Below are 21,425 nucleotides of genomic sequence, written 5' to 3'. Positions count from 1 at the left end.
CACGGCGTCAGAGTTTCAGTGGTATCGTTGGAATTCAGTGAACATTATTTTTTATCAGTTTTTAACCACAGCAGATTCATCAGAAAAGACCCTGCAAAGAGGGGAAAAACTGAAGACCGATCACTCCTTTCACTTTCTGGAATCTTAAACGACAGATCGATTATCGCAGACGGCGATTGGTTAAAATCTGTGAGCTTTTATCTGATTGGCTGTGAGGGTGAGTGTCATGACAGTTCATTGGACTTCTGCTCTGAACCTCCGGGCCTCTTACTTTTCTTCGAGTCTGTCTTCTTCCAACACAATACAGTCTTTGGCATAAATTACATGCGTGTAAGCAGCATACACTACATTCGTGAAAAAATGGCAGCTGACGATTAGGGAGAAGTGTGTGGATCTTCACTCGGAAAAAAGACGGCACTTGTAAGTTTTTTCTTTTCTCTAATTAATACAGAGTTTCGGAAAAATGTTAGATGAAGCCACACGACCCCGTTTATGTGTAATTCTCCTTGATAATGTGGAAGAAACTGCTCTGAGAGGGTTAACGCTAAGGTTAGCCAACGTAGTTATTAGCCAGCAGTGGTTGTCAACATTGGGCCCTGACTATTACCTGGAACCGTATAACGTTAGTATTACACATCAAATACGTAGTACAAGAGCTAGTACGCAATATTTAACATAATAACCGCTTAATTCAACTGTCATAAAGAAAATTAATTAGCGTTTTAGCTGTCTCGATATTTAGCTAGCTGTTACTAGCTAAGTTAACATTAGATGTGACATAATCAGCCAGCTAACAGTTAACGTTCATAGGTAGGGTTAGCTTCAGGACGCGAGGAAAAACACGGGAAAGTGTGCAAATATAAGGCACATTTTTCGTTAAGTTATAATGTTAGTTATTGTAACGTTAGCTAATAACAATAGCGTAAATATAAGATTAATTCGGCTAATACAGCGGTAACGTTAGTTTCATTAAAACAGTAATAACGTTGGCAAATCTCTAATTTTAGCGGTATTTTTAAGAAGTTAACCAGTATTTTTTACCGTTATCAGCCATCTGACTTTCCTTATTTTTCACCCTCAAGATGTGGGACGGCTGGTTACATTGCCTTGTTACCAAACTACTCTCATTTTATTTTATTTTTTTCTTCTTGTTAGTTTGTTTGTTGCTTGTTTTCTGATAGTTATATTATACATTATTGTGTATTGCACTGTTTTATTTTCTATTTTTCGGACCCCGTGAAAACGATGTTGTGGTGTAATGTTGCAAAGTAGTTTAAAGTATTTTTAGGGGAGTATCTGTACTTGACTTAAGATTTAATATTTGTGACAACTTTCACTTTTACTTCACCACATTTCTAGTGACATTTAACATTTTAGCAGTTTTCTTTTAGTATACTTATAATGTATTATATTATAGTCTTTATACTGTATATTCTATGAATATTCTTCACATATTATGGACAGGGCCAATAAACAGCATAATATCGCAATATTTTATGAGGCTTTATTGTATTTATACACAAAATACCACGCATAATTTTTTAGTTATATACATTATTAATGTTGAAAATATAAATTAAACCTTTGTCAGCCTACTAAAATAATAAATAACTGGCTATTCCATCAAGAAGATACATTTTGCTTCATTATAACAGTAATTATGTTGTAATGTAACATTAATTTAGTAATAACAAAGTATCATATTACTAAAATAAAAGTATTATTAGCGATTTTACAATACTTTGTTACAGTAGTTAAGTATTATTTGGGGAGTATCTGCACTTAAATTTAGATTTTATATTTGTGGCAACTACATTTCTAGTCATTTTTAACATTTAAGTATTTGTCTTTCAGCGTATTTATAGAGTATTATAATATAGTCTTTATGGTGGATATTCTACATATATTCTAGAGATATTTGGGGATGGGGCAGTAAACAGCAAACGGCATAATATAGCAATATTTTGCGCTGCAATATTGTATCAATACACAAAATACCAAGTATCAGTAACTAACCCTAACAGTAATAACGTTGCATAACCCTCAGTATTAGTGTTATATGTTATATGTCTTGTTATTTGATTTAATTGTTTTGTTATTGTAGTGTTGAATGTTATGTATTGCACTTCCATTTTTTTTAAAAAAAACTTTTCCATCACTTTTCAAGGACCCATATAAACTTTTTTTTCTTGTCCCATTAGCGCAGCATTTTTCTAGCGTTAATAACATACTGATATAAAGAAAGAATTTCCCAACTCAGGATCAGTAAAGTGCATTTATCTATCTATCTGCCCATCTATCCACATCAAGTACAGTGTCACATGGGCAGTCCCAGTACAACATAGGCCTGTCGTTTACCTAAAAAAAACTCCCTGTTTCAGGCTTCCTGTCTCTGTGGGAGTGTCCATTACTGAAAAAACACGCTTGTGTATTTTATGGAAGAAAAAAAAAAGGGTAATTTTTTTTCTTTGTTAACAGCAGCAACATGTAATTTTCCCTCGTGTTCCCTGTGAGAGTTTATTTTCAATGATACTTATCTTTTTGCTTCCAAAGGGAATCAAATTATCATTTCATCACTATTGATGCATTTTGGACGTTTGTCAGGACTAAAAAAAAATGCAACTTAAAGACTTCATTTGGAACTCTCAAAAAAAAGTTTTTTTGTTTGTTTGTTTTAGATTTTATTTGTTAAGGGACTGTTCATTACTTATGAGAGGGGAGAGTGTGATTCAAAACACAGGGGGCACATCAGATAATTTAATTTTTTTAAGCGGTGTGGAAGGAATTGTGTTTTTTAATTTGGCTTGGGGAGGGATATTACACTTTTAGTGGTTACATTTTGTTTTTTTTAAATACTATCAGGACCCTTAAACCTGCAGGTGGGTTTTATTGGCGTGTTTCTTTAAATAATAATCAAATCACACCATTTATCATAAACAGAAACTGTGAAAATGGTTATTTTTGGTGGAGGGAGAGTCATGCATTTTCCTCCAGTCACTCAGGGAGGCCCATGGAAAAATATTTCATGATAGGGTCATGATAGATTAAAAAACAATGTCACACCCTAGACATCCCCCCTACTTTGATTAATAGTTAGGATTTAGGATTAATAAGTACAGTTTCTTATTGATAATAATTCAGAGATTAATTTGAAAAAAACAATAACTGCAGCTCAAGTATGTACTGTAACTAGGGATGTTCCCAACGACTATTTTCCCAGAAGTTTACACGTGGACAAGTCGACTAGTCTAAACACAACAGAACACTCAGAAAACAGTCAAATTTAGCACAGTTTAGTCTATAAGATTAACCATTGTCCAAGAGCCGTTTCAAAATGCCAGTAAAATATGTGGCACTGTGCAAATTGCAGATTATCCTACAAAACATGACAGCAACTCACTACAAGTTAAATAACATTGAAAACAATATTCTTTAGGGAAATAAATATTTAGCAAATATACCTGATTATTACAATGACATTTTCACAGGGTGAACACAGTCACAAAGAATAATAATAATTTTAATGAGTTAAACTGACTAGTATTGTTTCTGGTGCTGACAACAACGTTTAATCAACTAGTTGACTAATCACGCACATCCCTAACTGTAACTGCTTCAAATGTGGCTCGGCATGGTGATTCCTATTGTGAAGTTATGAAAATAACTATTTTAAAAGGCAGCCAGCTGGTGTCTGCATATTTCACCACAGGCAGCTGTATTCATATACAAACAGTAATGATTTCTACTCACTTCCTCAAATGTTGCATGCACTGAACATCAAAACCCTTGTATTTAATAGTGTGAGGCAAATGAATGATATTTTAATTATTCTTTAGATTAATGAACTAATGACTCCCTTTCAAAGTGCTTTGTGTGTCGTGCATTTCATATTTTTCACCTTTTTTTTTTCAGAATAAAACTACACCAGCACAGAAGCCTTACCTGGTCATCATCATCGTCGTAAAAGTGTTACCATTGGTCATTAGTCACCATGGGAAAGACGCCGCTAAAAGGCAAGAAGACGTCACATTACTATGCTTTTAAAGACAGTGTTCATGATTTTGCAGTTATTGTTTTTTTTTTTTTTTGAGGAGTGCTTCAATCAAGCGCATTAAGTGAAACACCTCTGTGGGTACACAATAGGACTGCAGGGACTTCATAATGTGACAGCATACAGCTTCATTTGTGTCGTTATGATTGCAGGCTACTGAAAGCACTTCAGAGCTGTTAATTAGATATTTTTTGTGTCATCGGCTATGATGACTCTCTTAAGGCTTCAGCACAATATTTTACAAATGGGTTCACATTTTAGTATTTTATTCAAGGTCTGACATTAACTCAGCTAGAAATTCATATTTAGTACCAGTTTTCAGGCTATTATTCTTTGACTCATGTAAAACTATGTAAATGAGGGAAGTTATTACATGGTAATTATAATTTTTCACATTAGAAAAATGTTCATTGTTGAGAAGCGCTAAGTTCAGAGTAGGAGCTTGTCAGGCAGGACATGATGAGATTTTTGAGGAGATCCATTAAAGCTGCATATTACTATTAAGATTTGTTAAAACCATGTTTCTATTTTTTAAAATCATTTTTAGATCAGAAAGAAGGCAAAAAGGAGAAATCAGGAAGAATGGTTCCACTAACAGGTACACCCCCTACAACAACTAAAGGTAATTTTTAAAAACTTTTTCCTTGATTTTTATTCCCTAAAATTACTTTGACTGAACACAAGAAGAGCTGTATGAGTGTTTACTTTACCAGAAGATCCTTATAGTTATTAAATGTTGTGATGGTAACTTTTTAAATCAAATGCAATTGCTAGAGAGAGCCAATTTCACCCTTTCAAGCAATTTCCTAAACACTACTTGCAATGGCACAAAAAGATTGTCGTTGATATTTTTGGTCTCTCTGAACAGCTCAAACATGACACTAAGAGTTGTGTGTATTTTAAACTACAAGAGACTATATTGTACTACAACTTCGGCTGTCTATACTAAAGAGTTTAACTTTGAAATTCAGGTTGTAGTTAGCAGTTAATAGTGTGACATTCTGCTCAAACACTTACTGGATTACTTTATCTTTAATCTTTTTTTAAGCAAAATATTTAAACTGTTGCATTTAACAACCATTGTTGCTGTCAAAACATTTGTGCATGTGTTTCTTTTTTTAGATGCTTTCAGCTGGGAAGAATATCTAAAAGAAACATCTGCTGTACCGGCTCCACCAGTCTGTTTTCGTCAGGTATGTCGAAAGATAGACCCAGGACGAAGATAGACCCAGTGTTAATATTTGTAGATTTAAAGTTATTTGGTAAGAATTTGCTGAAATGTAGTCTTGGATAAAATAGTGTCTATTTGTTAATCTTCCTTTTTTTTTTTTTTTAGAAAGGTCTGCTTTACACTTCCAAATAGTTCAAACTGAATCTGTTTGTGGTTGACAACAATTAGCAAATAGGAGAAGTTTGACACCTCAATTGAAGTTGTACTGAAAGTCTGCTCTGCAAAAACAGACTTTAGTGAAACAACCATGGCTCTGTGAGTTGCTGCAAGTATCATAAACTGGTTTTGTCCATCCTCCAAAAGTTTTATCATGATAACTCTGCCGAAAATATACCAACACACAAAAGCATACCACTTTTCTCCCCTGCACAGTTACACAACATTTTACCAAATTCTTTGGCACATAACTAACAGTCTGGTGGCATTATCTGCATCTGTCTGCAGCACTGGAACAATTAAATAATAATGTGTGCAGTGTATTTGATTTGTGCTTACAGTATCAGAATTTTCATTTTTTTTGTACCTGCAGGCAAGAGTCCCACCCTCCAACGACTTCAAGGTGGGGATGAAGCTTGAAGCCCACGACCCGCGAAACTCCACCTCCGTTTGTATCGCCACCGTGATGGGTTTGACTGGGGTTCGTCTGCGTCTCCGTCTAGACGGAAGTGACAACAGCAATGACTTCTGGAGGCTGGTGGACTCCTCTGATATCCAGCCCATTGGCACTTGTGAGAAGAATGGAGACATGCTGCAGCCACCACTGGGTAAGAGAGTCAGGAGAGAAGCACGTTGTTGTTAATTATAAAAACTTCAAGACAGTTAGGGGAAAATCTTTGCAACTCTCTGCTGAACATAGTGGCAGAGTTATAAAACGTGTCCAACAAGAAAAGAAGAAATGTTAGACTGATATAATTGAACTGAAAATGATTGCCCTTTGAGAAAATGTCACTCTGACTCTTATGTGGAAGTGAAAGAAAGTTTCCCTGCAGGCATCAATTTTTATGATGATTATCATTTTTATGTCTTAAAAGAATCCAAAGTTGACAGAAAGTTGAGGAATGTGCTGTTTATGTTGTCTCAAAGAGGAACTCTTTTTCCTATGTACTGTTTCTAAGTGACCACAGAAAACAACTATTTTTTTCTTTCAAGTATTGAAAAGACTGCTGCAGCTAGCAGCAGCAAAACAGGCTAAAATGTAACCACTCAGTGCAGGTGTGGCCTGTCAGGTTAAAGTGCTTGTTTTCTGGTACTGACAGGCTCAGATTGTTATTATTATGAGAGTCTGACAACAACAAGGAAAGAATCCCTACTGAAAAATGAAACGTCTTTGTGTACCTTTCGACTGTGTGGACATATCCTGAGTGGTTACACTGCAGCCTGTTTTGCCACTGCTGGCTGCAGCACACTATCTCACTACTTAACCAATTTAAAAAAAAAGTTGTTCCCATGAGTCACTGAGACGCAATAACGTGGGAAAATAGAGCCCACGTTTCCCTTTAAACACAGTTGTGTTCACATAGATGCAACATTAAACTGTCCACAGTTTAAATTCATTGAAATCTTTGAACTTTTATAGCTTTGATAGAAATCTGAAAAACAACATTGTAGTGGTCACTAAATAAGGAATAAGGAAAATTACCCACAGGAAACACACAGTATGTAAATAATTCTTAATTTGTGTGTCCTGAATTAGCCTTTGTTTCTAAATTTCTTTAACTTCCTCCCAAGGATTTCGGATGAACGCCTCCTCATGGCCCATGTTTCTGTTAAGAACCCTAAATGGAGCTGAGATGGCACCAGGAACAGCCTTTAAAAAGGTATGTGTCACTTAAGAAAGCTTTGAAAATTGTTTTCATTTAAACATTTTGGCATCATCTTATTGGCAGTGTTGGTGTTTAAAATGAGGATGTTGCACTGATTTCAGGAGCCTCTGAGGCCCTCCCAGAACAACTTTAAGCCAGGCATGAAGCTGGAGGCCGTGGACAAGAAGAACCCGTACCTCATCTGTCCTGCCACCATCGGAGAAGTGAAGGGCGAGGAGGTGTTTATCATGTTCGACGGATGGCGGGGCGCCTTTGATTACTGGTGCAAGTACGACTCCCGGGACATCTTCCCTGTGGGCTGGTGCTCCCTCACGAAGCACAGCCTCCAGCCACCAGGCAACAGTGGTGAGTGTCCTCCTCTAGGTGGCAGCAAGTCTGCAAAAACAATGAGATATGAAGCAGATGCTGTTGTTTGTAATCAATATTTCCTTCATGCGCATTTAGTTGCGGTGGTTCCCCCACACAGTCGGTAAATTACACCCACAGCCAGAATAATATAAACACAGCTATCATAAATCATCTGGTCTTGGTGCTTAGTCTGGCAGAGAAAAATATACACAGTCTAATCTTTAGCAGGTGCTGGACTTACAGAAAAGAGAGCGTGAATAACGCCTCTTTATGTAAGTGTGATCTAATAACACAACAGTAACACATCTCTCAGAGGAGGTCTAAATAGCCTTTTTGCAATCATGTGATGATTATGACCCGCAAACTTCAGATGGAGGGCAGGAAGTGATAAATCTATACGCTGCATGAATTTGAAACAGCGGAACATGACTACATAAAAGAGCAAGATGAACCTGCAGGCAGCATGTATCGTCAGCAAATTGAGACAATACAAAATAAAGAAAAGATATTTTTCCACAACTTCTGGATCTGCTCCAGACTTTATCACAATACTATCATTACGCAGCAAGCCGATGAAAGCGTACGAGAGTTTAGTGGACTGTAACTGTTTTTTGTGCAGTTTGATACATGACTGAAATGACCACCGTGTTGTTTTTCGTGAGTACATGTGCTTGAGTATAACTTTTTTTTAGTTTGTTCCTTGCACCACTGTCAGGCTAATGTCTAGTGACAGGGTTCTCACACATGTTCATGGACAGCATTTCAAAACTTTTCCACGACTTTTCAGGGACCAATAATACATATGTATATATATATTTGCAACAATTTACCATTTTTCAAATCTATCAGAATGAAATATAATTTCAGCAAGCTGCCATACATGAAAGAGAGAGACAAAACGAGGGGAGAAAATGAAGAAACAAAATTTCACACACAAATTAGAGTTACGTTACGTCAATCATTACAGTAAATAAATTTGTGTTCATTCTACATTAAATGTAAGGTTATGAACAGAAGATCATCAAAGTTTTACGACACAACAACATTTCTTGACTTTTCCTAGACTTTCAATGATTTTTACAGATTTCATGACTTTTTCAGTCCTGGAAAACATGACTGTTAAATTCCATGACTTGTCCAGGTTTGTCCAACTTGTGTCTCGTTTAACACAAAGTTTTAACGTTAGTATTTGACATTAGTTGACCCTGCTCATCCAGACTGAAGAGGAAGGTTTTGAGCCACATCTGCTGCTATCTAATTTGTTGGTTTGGTTTTTTTTTTACTTCTCCCCTTTACATCCTACTATTTTTGGGACTTAAATGGGCTTTTTTGTCTTATTTTTTTTGATTGGACCAGTCATAAACAATGCAAATCACAGGCATTTGTTCAGTGTTAGTTTTTGGGTCCAGTTTCCTGTCCTCCATCTAGACAGCACACAGATGTATGATGTCATATGCAAAGAAGCTATGGAAATGTTTTTGAATTTACAAGGACATGGACGCAGAACTACAGTTCGAATGAATGAATGATCACGTGGTCGTGGTTTGCAGAGGTTTGTGATGATTCTGCAGCACGGTTGGTAGTTGTTCAAGTGACAGCATCTTCACATTTTCACTACACTGTCGGTAAACTTCATAAATGATGATGTATGGAAATTAATAATTGTCGTTGAATCAGGAAAACTCAGTCAAGCTCTGCTGTTGGACAGTCTTGAGATATTGATATTTTCCTTGTTAGTAAAACTTTCCAAAGCTCTTTTTCATGTTGTGTGTTCTCACACAAAACATGGATTTCTTTTCTCTGTGCTCCTGAGTCGCCACAGTGTCTGCACTTTGAAGAAAGTTTGGTTGCTTAGGAACAAGTTTAGTGTCGCGCTTTAAACACGGTCCTCTTGATAAATTGGGGCTACATTAAAAAATGGGAGGGTCACGAGCACTGAGCCAGCGGTCGTAGGAGACGTGCTGTGTATTGCATGTGAAACACTGCAGATACACTGTGGAGCTCTGCTGGTGTGTCACTGTGTTTGAGGTGGGGGGGCAGAATAACAGGAGATGAAGAAGGAGGATTTATGTTCTTTACATCATACCTGTTTACATGGAAAAAATACGCACACATAAAAGCTGCTCAGTCCAGTCTCTGATTTCTGCTTAACTTCGTTTGTGATTAAGACTCTGGATGGAGATTACCGACTACAAAACACAAAAGTAACTCACACACAGGCAGGTGGTGTAACGGTACAAATGTCACTGTTCAGTTCATTCCTGTATAGGAGTTATGGTTTGTTGTGAGATTGATACAGCGCAAAAAAAAAGTCAATTGCACAAGAACATTTTTCTTTTCATTTTGAAAGAGACAGTTTAAATAATATATTATAATATAATAAAATAATATTTTGTATGAAGTGAAATAACACTTCCTCAAAAGGCAACAGCTCACGGCAGGCTATAAAACTGAGAAGCATCTGTTATGCTGCTATGCTTAAATTTAAAATACAAAGTAAATAGAGTAATAAAAAATACAGCTAGTGCATAAGAAGGAGCGTTTGAATTTGTTCCATTTTTGGCTATCTTTAAAAATTTAAAGGACCCAAACATTTATCATCCCACTGATCTGCACATCTGGGAGATGCTGTCAGAATATGCATTAGTGTGTTTGATGTGTTTATATATTCAAAGACCCTACAACGGCAAAGCTGCTGGATATTGGAGACACTCGCAGATGAGCTGACCATGGTGCTGATAAGATCGCCTCCAGAAACTGAAACTATTTAAACGAGTAACCACTATCATGTTCACTTTCTGATGTTAATGACGAAACAAAGTTTCATGAAAACCAGTACAGAATTAAGCCAGTTACAGTCAATTTTGCAGTGAAATCTGCATCTCTCAATACACAAGGATTTGTAAACCCTCCCAATATAGCGCGGGCACAGACGCATTGCGGCAAGCTTAGAGCAGCAACCAATGAGGTTTCTACGTTTCTATATCTATGTTTGTACTAACCTCAGAACATGTTGCTAACGACGTACTTCTAAAAGTGCATTAATTTACATATTGTTTATTCTGCGTGAGCCCCATACTGTGATGGTTTAGTAGATATAAACAAACATTACAGCCCTTCAAACTTGTTGCTTTTTTAATGTACTCGTAACTGCTCATGTAAGGTTCAGCGTGGATCTGACTCTTCGCCTACCACCCCTGTCTCTCCACACCCCCACCATCTAACCCTGATCAGTCTGCCTCATCCGACTCCTCCGTCAGCGTGGGCTTTGTTTTGAGCTTATGCTGCGTTTTGGAGTTCAATTTATTATTTGACTCTGTGTGTGTGGGTTTTGTGAGGGGATCTACAGAAACAGCAAAAAAATATTTACTAGCTAGTAAATGTTGGTGGTGTTTTGTGTGGGTACGTGTTGGCACAAATGTTTTCCCTTTCAGCACATTGTGAGTTACACTTTTACTCTGCTTCTGGTTTTGGCTGTAGGTGCTGCTGTTATTTGTGGACAGTCAGGTTAACTAGCTGGTGTTATAATGTGGCTTTAACCCTTTAACACCTGGATCGATGTCAGTTTTCTGGTGCTGCATTAAGATGCCTTTCATTAGCATTTAAACCTCTGAAACTGGAGAAAATTGGTTTGATTTCTTTCAAAAACACAGGAAAAAAACATAATGAGCAACTTAAAAAAGAAATGTCCTGCAAACTGCAAAAAAGAAGAAAAAATACAGAAAAAGTGGGAACAAGGTATTAATTTTTTTAGCACTTTCTTGTGGTCATTTTCATTTTTGTTTGTTTGTTTTTTACTTCTTTTTTGTCTTCTTTTTAGGAAATTTTCTCTTAACTTTGTACTGATTTCTTGCTTATTTTTGGGCCATTTCTTGTTAAGTTACCCGTCACCCTCTTCAGATGTTTTTGAAAGAAATTAAGCTATCTTTCTCAACTTCAAAGGGTTAATACTACATATGAAGTTATTATTATCAGTTTGATGTATAGTCATGCCAGTTATTACGTCAGAACACTAATTGAAGCTGTGTAACATAAACTGGAGCACTTCCCCTGCTGTTTGCAGTAATAAGATGCCCCTGTCCAAACCCAGATTGGCAGCAGTGTCTCTTTACTTTGACTTTAATCCCAGACACCAACAGCAGCTCAGTGCACTGCGGTGGTCACTGGGTCAAGACAAAATGACACATAATTAGTCTTTCCTAATTAGCCAGGAGAGACTCTACATTCAGGTTGCAAACTGTCCTTCATTTTTATAATCCTCTCTCTTGTGACGTCAGCGTAGTCCATCCGAAATCTATAGAGCCAGCCCGCCACTGTTAATGTTGTATCGAGACGACTTTTTTTCCTCTTTTCTCTGTTACGCTGATTACGCTTATTTTTTGCATATCAGTGTTCATGTTTTTTTAATTTATCTTTTTTTAGCCCTAATTTGTCAAATACTTTGTGTGTGATCTGTACTTAGTCAGACAACAGATGCCACTTTTAAACTGAAAGTGTCTGCCCAGTGCAGCAGCAGCAGAGTTGCAGGGCAGACCCAGCTGGCAGCGGATGTCAGTGTAATGTCAGAAAGACATCGGACTCTTACGTTAGACAGATCTTAACTTTTGGTTTGAATGATAATCGGATTGACGATATCTAAAATGTCCAACAACATTAGTATTTCTTGACTTATGTTTGTAAACAGTATGATGTTTTGCAGAAGTTGGGTTTTGTTCTTCATAATTTACGACTAAATGTCATTGTTGTACATCAAGATGACATTGGCATGAGACAATTATAAGACTTTGGGTTTTTGTTGCTTAACGACACAATTAAAAACCAACAAAACATCGTCATCAACTGTCAGTATTCCACATCAATTTTACGTTGGCATACACATGCACATTAAAAGATTTGGTGAGCTTCTAGTGTTGTAGCTTTGTTTTTTGATACTAATTTGTTGCATGCTGTCGTTACAGTTACCCTGCCAAAGAACCTGCAGATTCTCCCAGCGTCTCCCTCCAAGCCCAGCAGGCGCTCCATGCATTCCCCCTACAGACTCCCCAACCCCCTGCCCCCTTTGCCCGTCAGGAAAGGGGTAAGAGGCCGTCGGCCCAAGAGTGAGACCATCGCTCTGCTCAAAGCCGTGGCAGAAGCAGCTGCCGCCCAAAACGAGCCTGTACCTGAGAACACAGAGCTTGTGTCCCGGCCCCACAAGAAGAGAGGCCCCAAGCCTGGAAGCAAGGTGAGACCCTGCTGGACAAACACAAACTCCTCGGTGAAGACTTTTTACTGCCATATTCCTCATGTTAACCCCTTATACCCTGAGCAAATTGGTTTGAGTTCTTTCAAAACATGGGGAAAAAAGGCAATAAGCAACATGGCAAGAGATGTCCCACAAAATGCAAGAAATTGAATAAAGGTGATAAAGATAATGACCTTAGAATGAGTTTTAAAAGAGGCATAGACTTACTAGTAAATTATCAAAAACAAGGGGAAAATGTCAAGAAAAATATATTATAATCAGAATAATTCTATATTTAAAATTATGTTACAGGGAAAAAAAAAATATTTTCTGCAATTTTTTCGGGTCATTTTCTTTTGTGTTTTGTTTTTTACTTGTCTTATTTTCAGGTAATTTCTTGTAACATTTTACTGATTGCTTGATTTTGCTTTTTTCAGGCCATGTGTTGTGAAGCTGCTCATTGCCTTCTCCCATGTTTTTGAAAGAAATAATTTTGCTCGGGTTTCAAAGGGTTAAAGTGCATCTGCAAATGAATGTGTTTTTCAGAGAAAGTCCAAAATTCTCCAAAGCCCAGCACAGCTGCCCAGCATCCAGGTTCCACAAGAGAGCCCTCCCAGCCTCAACTCAGTCGTTTCTACAGGTACGAATTAATGTTCGTTTGCCTTCCATAATCAGCTGTTGAATTAAAGCCGTCAGTAGAACGTCTCATTTGCTCACTGTGTCTCGTGTCCTTCCAGTGTGTGTCTATGTGAACAAGCACGGAAACTGTGGTGCCCACCTGGACAGGAAGCAGATGCAGCATCTGCCAGACCACTTTGGCCCGGGGCCAGTGAACGCTGTGCTGCAGCAGGTGGTCCAGTCATGTATAGACTGCGCATACCAGCCTAAAGTCCTTCTCAGTGCTCTGCAGACTCACTCAGGAGGAGGAGAGGTGGTCAGAGGTAAAGACACACACAGACAAGACGTCATCAGTCGCTGCGTTATTGAAAGTATCTTTCCTTTGATATAATTATTTAAATAAGGGCTAGGAGATATGGCTTTAAAATACTGCAATATTCTAGGGCTATATAGCGATATACGACATATATATCGATATTTTTAAATGTTTGTTAAACTAATGTTGACTACTAAAATACAAAATAATTGAGTGAACTGCAGTTACAATAAAGTTAAAAAAGTAGCTACTGCCATAAAATTAAGTTGAATAGATATTTTATAAAATACGGTTATAAGGAAGTTGAATAAAGTACTTATATGAGTATTGTTGTAAATAAATAGTCAAAGCGGGACCCATGGTGCTTTTAATTTGAAGTGCTGATGTTTTTGCTGTGGACTTGAAGTTTTGGCGGAGAGCTGTAGGAGAGAGTGTGAGAACCAAGATGCTGATGGCTTATAAAAACAACGTGAAAATTTATACTCGATGTTTGCGTTATAGTCATTTTATATATCGAACATGGAGCAAGCCGCGATACCCCGAGAATATTAGATGTATCGCCCACCCCTAATTGAATCAGTAGTTTAATGTTTTTTTTCGATGGCTTCACAAGTAGCCAAACCCTTAAAGTGGCAAACAGACCAGTAAATCATGTTGTCTTTCATCCCAGTGAGAACAGACGGGGGAGTTCGTGTGGTCAAACTACCTTCAGCCTCCAGTGCTTCCTTTGTACTGCGGTTCTTGGAGACTATGTGTCGTCACCTGCAATGTGACAACCTGTTCAGCAGCCAGCCGTTCAGCCACTACACCGCTTATGACAGGACCAAGTCAGGTAAACCATCGCTGCTCTGTCAGGGGAAAAGCCCCTTTTGAATTATAGTTCTCATGATAAACTGAAACATACTAAAACCAAGGAGGTCAATAGTTACTTATAGAGCCTGTCCTTGTTTCTGTGTTTCAGTGAAAGAGGAGGCGTTGGACGCTCCGTCTCTGGCTCGGGGGAGTAAACGGAGTCTCTCTGGAGTCTCCCCACCATACGCAGCTCCTCTGTCACCTAAACATTTACGTACTGAAGCCCACCCTTCAGAAGGTAAAGCTCACTTTGCACATGCTTTTACGCTTGCAAATTTTTTATACTGACTGAAACTGTTTCCTTGCTGACCTTGATAGTGCTCCCTCCTCTAAGTTGTATCGATTTTACTGTATGTATGTTCCTACACATGAAAGCAAAGCAGCTTAAAACACCACTAAATCCCATCAGATGTTTTCTTGTCGCTGAATTTGAATTGTCTGTAGCGCTTGTCTCTTTGGCTGTTCGATCAAATAAAGTACATAAAAGCCCTCCAAAAATTACCTTAACATGAAAAAATTTAAAAATAAAAACAATTTGCTGTCTCCGTCATAGGGCAGTTGATCTTGACTTCTCCCTGGAGGTAAAGGAGACATTTTCAGTTGCTGTTCTTCTTTGAGCTAGCTGCTAACAACTGCTGGCTGCTTTTCAAATCCTCCAGCAGTGGTTCGCACACAAGTCGTCAAAACTTCACACCACCCTGTCCTGCCGACTGTCCTTTTTAAACAGGAGTCAGTCCCATTCTGGTGCTACCTCCGCTGCCGGCCTGAAGGCGAGAAACAATGCTCAGCCGTTTTGTGTTCATACCTTCTACACAAAACACTGACGCAGAAAAGCCGCACAACATTCCTGCCTTGAACAGGCAGTTTAAAAAGGAGCTTATAAATCGAAGTTTTGGTATTTAACCCTTTGATTCTTCAATCGACATCACTTCTCGTCTGCTTGTTCAGTTCCCTTCACAAGTATTAAATCTTTGAACCCTGAGGAAGTTTGTTTTATTTTAATTTTTTTATTTATATTTGAAAAAATGGGGGGGGAGATAATGAGCGTCTTGTAAAGAAATGTTCTTCATACTGCAAGAAACCGAAAAAAAAGATACAAAATATGTCTAGAAAACTTTTTTTTGATAATTTTCTGGCAATTTTCTTGTACATTTTATCAATTTATTGCTTAGTTCATTATTGCCTTCTTCCTATGTTTTAAAAGAAATAAAGCCAATTTGCTCAGATTTCAAATGATTAACATAATAACATTCATATCACATGTATTCTGTATGTTGGACAATGTCCCCACAGAGGCAGATGACAAGTGTTTACAGAAGCTTTAAAAGCACAACATTTGAATGCAAGTTGCGTTTTTCTCTCTCCAGCAGAGACTCTGCCTCATGAAGAGAACGGCCTAATAAAAGAGCAGCGCTACATGGACTCAGCCTCAAACTCCATGAACCCTCGGCCCCAAACAGTGCGCAGTACATCCGAGTACCACCCTCAGGCCAGCAGCCACTACCGCACAGGAAACGGCACAGCCATGAGACGCCACTCCTCCAACCCTGCAGAGCTCAGCTCCTCACAGCCGCTCAGACGAGTAGAAGGTATGGTAACAATCTGAGGAAGTATTCATTGATATATGATCGTGTCTGCTGCCTCACATGCTCAGTGTGTGTTCTGCTTTGGTAGCAGCCAGCTCCACCACAGGTCCTGAGGCTGCAGCGTCTGAGCGGGAGAGTCTGCCCAGTAAAAACCCCTCCTCCTGGTCCATTGAAGAGGTGATGCAATTTGTGAGAGATGCTGACCCTACAGCATTAGCTCCACATGCTGAACTATTCAGAAAACATGTAAGTTCAACTCTACTGAAAAATGTTGCCTTTTTCCCACAAAAAAACACCTGCAAACATCTGGCCTTAATGTAATGGGAACGGTTACAACTGACAATCAAATGACTTTGCTGTAGTCACAAGTATTGATTGATGGAACCAAAACAACCATGTGAACATGCTAATTTTAGCCCCTTAACCAGCGAGATACAATGACACAAAATACTGTCTGTCAACACCCAAGCAGCACTCAAACATCAATCCAAACCAGTCTACACTGAGTTTTAAAGAGAGAATGAATAAGTAAGAGATATTTAAAAATAATTAACCACTGTAAGGTTTTCACAAGCCTCTATCCATTCTGCTTTCCACTGTTTACTAAGCTGTTTTTTGACCTTGGAGGTCAAAAAACAGCTTAGTAAACAAGACGCAAATCCAAGACGCATACAGAAAGGCACGCTCGTCTGCTGCAGAGAACACAGCTCTGGTCTGCTGGCAATTGGAAAGCACATATTCTGTTTCTGAGTGCCATCTAGTTTCATTATATTTGAGATAATACATATTTTATTGGATGATATCTCACACCAAAACAATCTAGACTGATAAGTAGCACTGCAGGTAGGAGGAAAAATATGCATTTTTTTATTGGATGAACAGTCCCTTTAAGTCAAAAAGAATATACAATATGACTCCTATTCTTTGCATCCACAGGAGATTGATGGGAAAGCTCTGATGCTGCTACGGAGCGACATGATCATGAAGTACATGGGTCTAAAACTGGGTCCTGCACTGAAGTTATGCCATCACATAGAGAGGCTGAAACAAGGCAAACTGTAAGAGGAGTCAGGGCAGCCCTGTCCCTGCCAGACCCATGAGCAATAAGCCCTGAAGGAGCCAGCTTTTGGATACTGACTCATGGGGCCCGCAGGGGCTACATGTTACTCTAGACTCCACCTTGAGGGACTGAACCGACATTACAACTTCACCCGGCTTCCAGAGTGGAGAAAAAGTGTGCCGTGCATTGCTGACACATTACCTCATCCCCTCATCAGTGAACGAAAAGCTGTTCGAGTCTAAGAAGACGCCATTTGACTTTATGAAATCCCAAAGGAAAAGAATCCCTGTAGTGTTTACATTGCATAGCACACGTGCACACGTGGACACGTTTTTTTACGGAGATGAAATCTTTTGATCCTGGTTTTGGATCCCCAAAGATGGAGAATGTTTCTTCTATATAATGTTTTTATTCTTGTTGAATTTCCAGTTAATAAGGAAGGGTTGGTATACTGAAAAATCCATCAGACGTTCTTCCCCGTGCTCAACGAGAGAATTTGGATGCTCTCTCGTCTGTGCTGTTGTATAGCCGTTCTCACTTTTCACATGTATGCCTCAAGTATGGGTTTATCCGCCTGCCCGAAGAATGCTAACGTCAGTGCATTCCATTTCGCTCACACAATTTTAGACGGACGTTTTGATTTGCTTGAACATTGTCAGTATCATGTAGGGATCATGTTGTATTCTGACAGTTTCAATTACCTTTTTCACGAGAGTCCTGCAGGTTCATCATCTGCTGTGTGGCATGACGTACTGTTGTGTCTTAGCGAGCCCTTTGCTGCCTCTTACAGATCTCCACACAGCTCTTATCAAACCGCCAGGGTTCCCACGGTCATGGAAAACCTGTAAAAGTCATGAAATAAGAAAATATCACTTAAAGTTTTGGAAAAGTCGTGAATTTTTGTGTGTAATAAAATTAATTGTTACAGTAATTATCCAGGGATAACCTTTTACATTATGTCAGAAAATGGCAAATTTAATTTCTCTGAGTTAGCTGTTGATATAACATCGTTTTAAAGTGAGCAGATGTAGGGCTACACAATATATCACTTCAGCATCAACACTGCAATGCGAAATAGTCGCATCAAACGATGTGCAATGCCGAGTAAGGCAAATGAACTTATACAACTTATCTGAAAAAAACTCCCCTTGTAACCCTTTAAAAACCTGAGCAAATTGGCCTGATTTCATTTAAAAACATGGGAGGAAGGTAATGAGCAACCTGAGAAGAAATAACCCAAAAATTAGCAAGAAATTTGTAAAAAAGTACAAGAAAATTACCTGAAAATTTGCACGCAAAAAAGAAAAGTGAAAAACAAAAACAAGGAAATTCCTTTTTAAAAAGTGATTAAAATTCTAATCATTCTGTGACATAATTTTCAATATAGAATTAGGATTTTTATAAATAAAATTTTCTAGACATTTTCTATAGTTTTTTGTTTTTTTTAAACAATTTTATAAATTTCTTGCACTTTGCAGGACAATTCTTGCCAAGTTGCTTTGCCTTTTCCCCATGTTTTTGTTTCAAAGATTTTAGTACTTGTGTCCGAGAGTAGCACAGGACAAGTGATGTCGATCAGACAGAAAACGTGTATATGTGACGTAGCGTGGCGGCATTTGTTATGGGCAGCGACACTCCAGCATGTGTGCATGTTTAAGTACTGTAACTGTGGAAACAACACAGAAATTAATCATGGGTCTTTAAAAAGTCATGGAAAAGTTTTGAAATTTGGTCCATGAAAATGTGTGGGAACCCTGAAGCGTTTGCATCCCAAACTCTGACACAGCTTAGAATTAATGAGTTTATCAATTTCAATTTCACAAGGAAGACATTTCTAAGGGCTTTTTTTGTTTAGTTTTGCTGTTTTTATCATAAACATGTAAGCTCGTCGGTCCGCCTGCGGCCTCAGTGTTGTCACTTTTGACCGTTACAATCACTGTTAGCAATGAAAACAGATGTGTACAGTTTTATGGGTTTAACCATGAATATCAGCGACAGAATGTACATTTTGTAGAAACGTAATATTTTAAGGAGATCATATACATAAGTTAGAAAATGTGAAGATAAAGGGGGATGGGGATGTTGGTGAATATTTCACAGTGGGATTCCATTCTGCTTTTTAATACTTAACACAGCGCTTTTAGTTCAAATACTCCCAGTAATAGACTCTGCCTTGCTTTACCTACGACATTTCTCAGGTTTATGTGGTCTTTGTTAGTACAAGCTTTTTGTAGCATACTGTTTATAATATACTTAACAGAATTTTCCTGTTATTCCCTTCCTCGATTTTAAGAAGACTTGTGCCATATGATATTCAACACAGGATTGAAGTGCTGTTGATTTCCCTCTCTTGCATCTTCTTTAAACTACTTGAAAAATATGTGTTGCAAAAAGTCACTTGTCCATAATGTCACACCGGATAAACAATATGTGTTTATGATGTTGTGTATTTCCTTTTTATAAACCTATCGAAAACAAAAGGATGTGCGTGCGTGTTGTTACTGACTCCTTGTTATCTAGACCGAGGGTGCTTTTTCAGAGGGGAATAAAGTTGCTGAATTATTTATTTTACTCTCTAGTATGATCAACAAAAACATGTAATTCACTTGATTTAGAAAATTGAGCATTTGTCCAATTCATATAAACTGAAAGCTTTTAACCACAATAGACGACAAAGATCAAGCAGTCTCATCATTACTGACAGTTCAACCTAAAATTACATATTTTCTTCCTAGCTGTAGTGCTATTTACGAATCTAGATTATTGGTATGAGTTGCTGAGGGGTGAAGATAACATGGATATGTCTGCCTTCTCTTGCACATAAGGGATATGGGATATCATTTTTTTTTAATTACCAAAATCATGCAAATTGATATACAGACACTGTAAAAACAGACATTTTCAGCATATTTTAAAATTTTCTACAGTCCTTAAACAAATTACGTTGGACAAAAACTAACAAATCAAGGCTTAAAATTGTTATTTTCACCAAAATCACTTTAGTTTGTCTCATTTCAAATTTTGCCAAAAATAAACTGCTTTCACTAACTAACCAGCATGCACAATAAGAGTGAGGCTTTATTCAACACCAGGATTTTTCTTTAACTTTTCACTTTCAAACATCAAAGTTTTTAATATCTAACAGCCGATTTAAGCTGGAGGGAGGGTTGTGCATATTCTACCAGTAACTTAATGACACTCAAGACAAAAAAGCTACAGACAGGATCAAAATAAATAAAAAACTAAAATAAAAAACACAGTCTCACCCCAGCTGTCCTCTGGTAAATACAGAACAGTGCCTTATGCAACTATGTGGTGCTCAAAGCACCAAATAAGTCATTTAAAAAACTTAACAGCAATGTTTCTTTTAAGAACCCATGACCTGGTTACTGAAGATAATCCACAGACCTTGTTGTGAACAGTTTCTTGAGGGAACTATTTTCTTTCTACTGAACTACAACCGCCAACCGTATCACTGCGCAGAAAGTGCCGCTCACCGCGATGAAGGACGCCATTAATGTTTACATTTTATTCGCTTTTCTTCCGTCAGTAGATAAACACTTCCTTCGTCTGTGTTGTCTTTTTTTAGCCTAAAGTGTCTTGAAAACATATTTCAGTCAACTGTTAAGCTACTTAGCTCTAACACGAAACACCGTGAAAAAGACGTTAGCGCCACTGTGTAAAGTTAAACAGAAGTTAATAATACTGATATTAAACGACAAAACCAGTCGTTTCAGTGGAGCTGGTTAAAATTAAGCAGTGATTTACAAATACAAGCCAAGATTTTGTTGGTGCTCTGCCTTTTTATTGACTAAAATGTTTCAAGAAACATATTTGAGCTTACCTTTTCACTCTTGATCGTTTGTCACCTGCCCACCGCCATGTTGTTTTCTGCGGACCGGAACTGAAGGCAGCGGGAGCGTAGTGTTCTGGTAATTGTAGTTTTTTTGCCCCTTGAGCAAACGAAAACGTCACTTTTTTTCCATTTGAAAACATTGGCTAAAAGGAAATGAGCAACTTCGCAAGAAATGTCCTACAACTTGCCAGAAGTTATGAAAAGGTGACAAGAAAATGAAAATTAGTTTTCAAAGAGAAGGGGTTATTGATAAAAAGTTAATTAAAACAAATTATTTTATTTTTTTTATGTTTTTCAGGTCATTTTTTATTTTCATATTTAAAAAATAAATAAAAAAGGGGAAATATATAATAAATAGCCTACATATATAATATATTATATATATATAATGGATTTATCAATTTATTTTTATGTATATATTTATTTTCTCCTATTTTTTTTAACTAAATATGAAAATAGA

At 37.7% G+C, this 21,425-nt stretch overlaps 1 protein-coding gene across 3 annotated transcripts; it reads left to right on the top strand.

Annotated features, from left to right (window-relative positions):
- Positions 1-261: 261 nt before the first annotated feature.
- On the top strand, positions 262-19,589 carry LOC121941055 (sex comb on midleg-like protein 2). Of its 3 annotated transcripts, none has more exons than XM_042483766.2 (15): positions 262-420; positions 3,913-4,013; positions 4,599-4,673; positions 5,174-5,244; positions 5,812-6,046; positions 7,011-7,099; positions 7,207-7,450; positions 12,412-12,677; positions 13,224-13,317; positions 13,415-13,618; positions 14,282-14,443; positions 14,573-14,701; positions 15,834-16,052; positions 16,138-16,295; positions 16,986-19,589. In XM_042483766.2, exons 2-15 carry the CDS (start codon positions 3,992-3,994, stop codon positions 17,109-17,111), a joined length of 2,094 nt encoding a protein of 697 aa, XP_042339700.1. In that variant the 5' UTR covers positions 262-420; positions 3,913-3,991; the 3' UTR covers positions 17,112-19,589. The 3 variants fall into 3 exon arrangements, with proteins under 3 accessions (XP_042339700.1, XP_042339699.1, XP_042339698.1); XM_042483765.2 differs by having other exon boundaries at positions 15,831-16,052; positions 16,141-16,295; XM_042483764.2 differs by having other exon boundaries at positions 15,831-16,052.
- Positions 19,590-21,425: the final 1,836 nt, after the last annotated feature.

The sequence above is a fragment of the Plectropomus leopardus genome, chromosome 5 (genome assembly GCF_026936395.1).
Source record: "Plectropomus leopardus strain MGB_pleo_1.0 chromosome 5, ASM2693639v1, whole genome shotgun sequence".
In the NCBI taxonomy this organism is placed as follows: Eukaryota; Metazoa; Chordata; class Actinopteri; order Perciformes; family Serranidae; genus Plectropomus; species Plectropomus leopardus.
Note: the sequence above shows the minus strand (reverse complement) of the source record. Positions and strands in the feature narration are given on the sequence as shown.

What these genes read in the sequence shown, in the direction of transcription:
- LOC121941055 (XM_042483764.2), top strand. Translation starts at nt 3,992, where the DNA reads ATGGGAAAGACGCCGCTAAAAG. An exon ending in GGGAAAGACGCCGCTAAAAG is followed by an intron (nt 4,014 to 4,598) that starts GCAAGAAGACGT and finishes AATCATTTTTAG; the next exon opens with ATCAGAAAGAAGGCAAAAAG. An exon ending in CAGGAACAGCCTTTAAAAAG is followed by an intron (nt 7,100 to 7,206) that starts GTATGTGTCACT and finishes CACTGATTTCAG; the next exon opens with GAGCCTCTGAGGCCCTCCCA.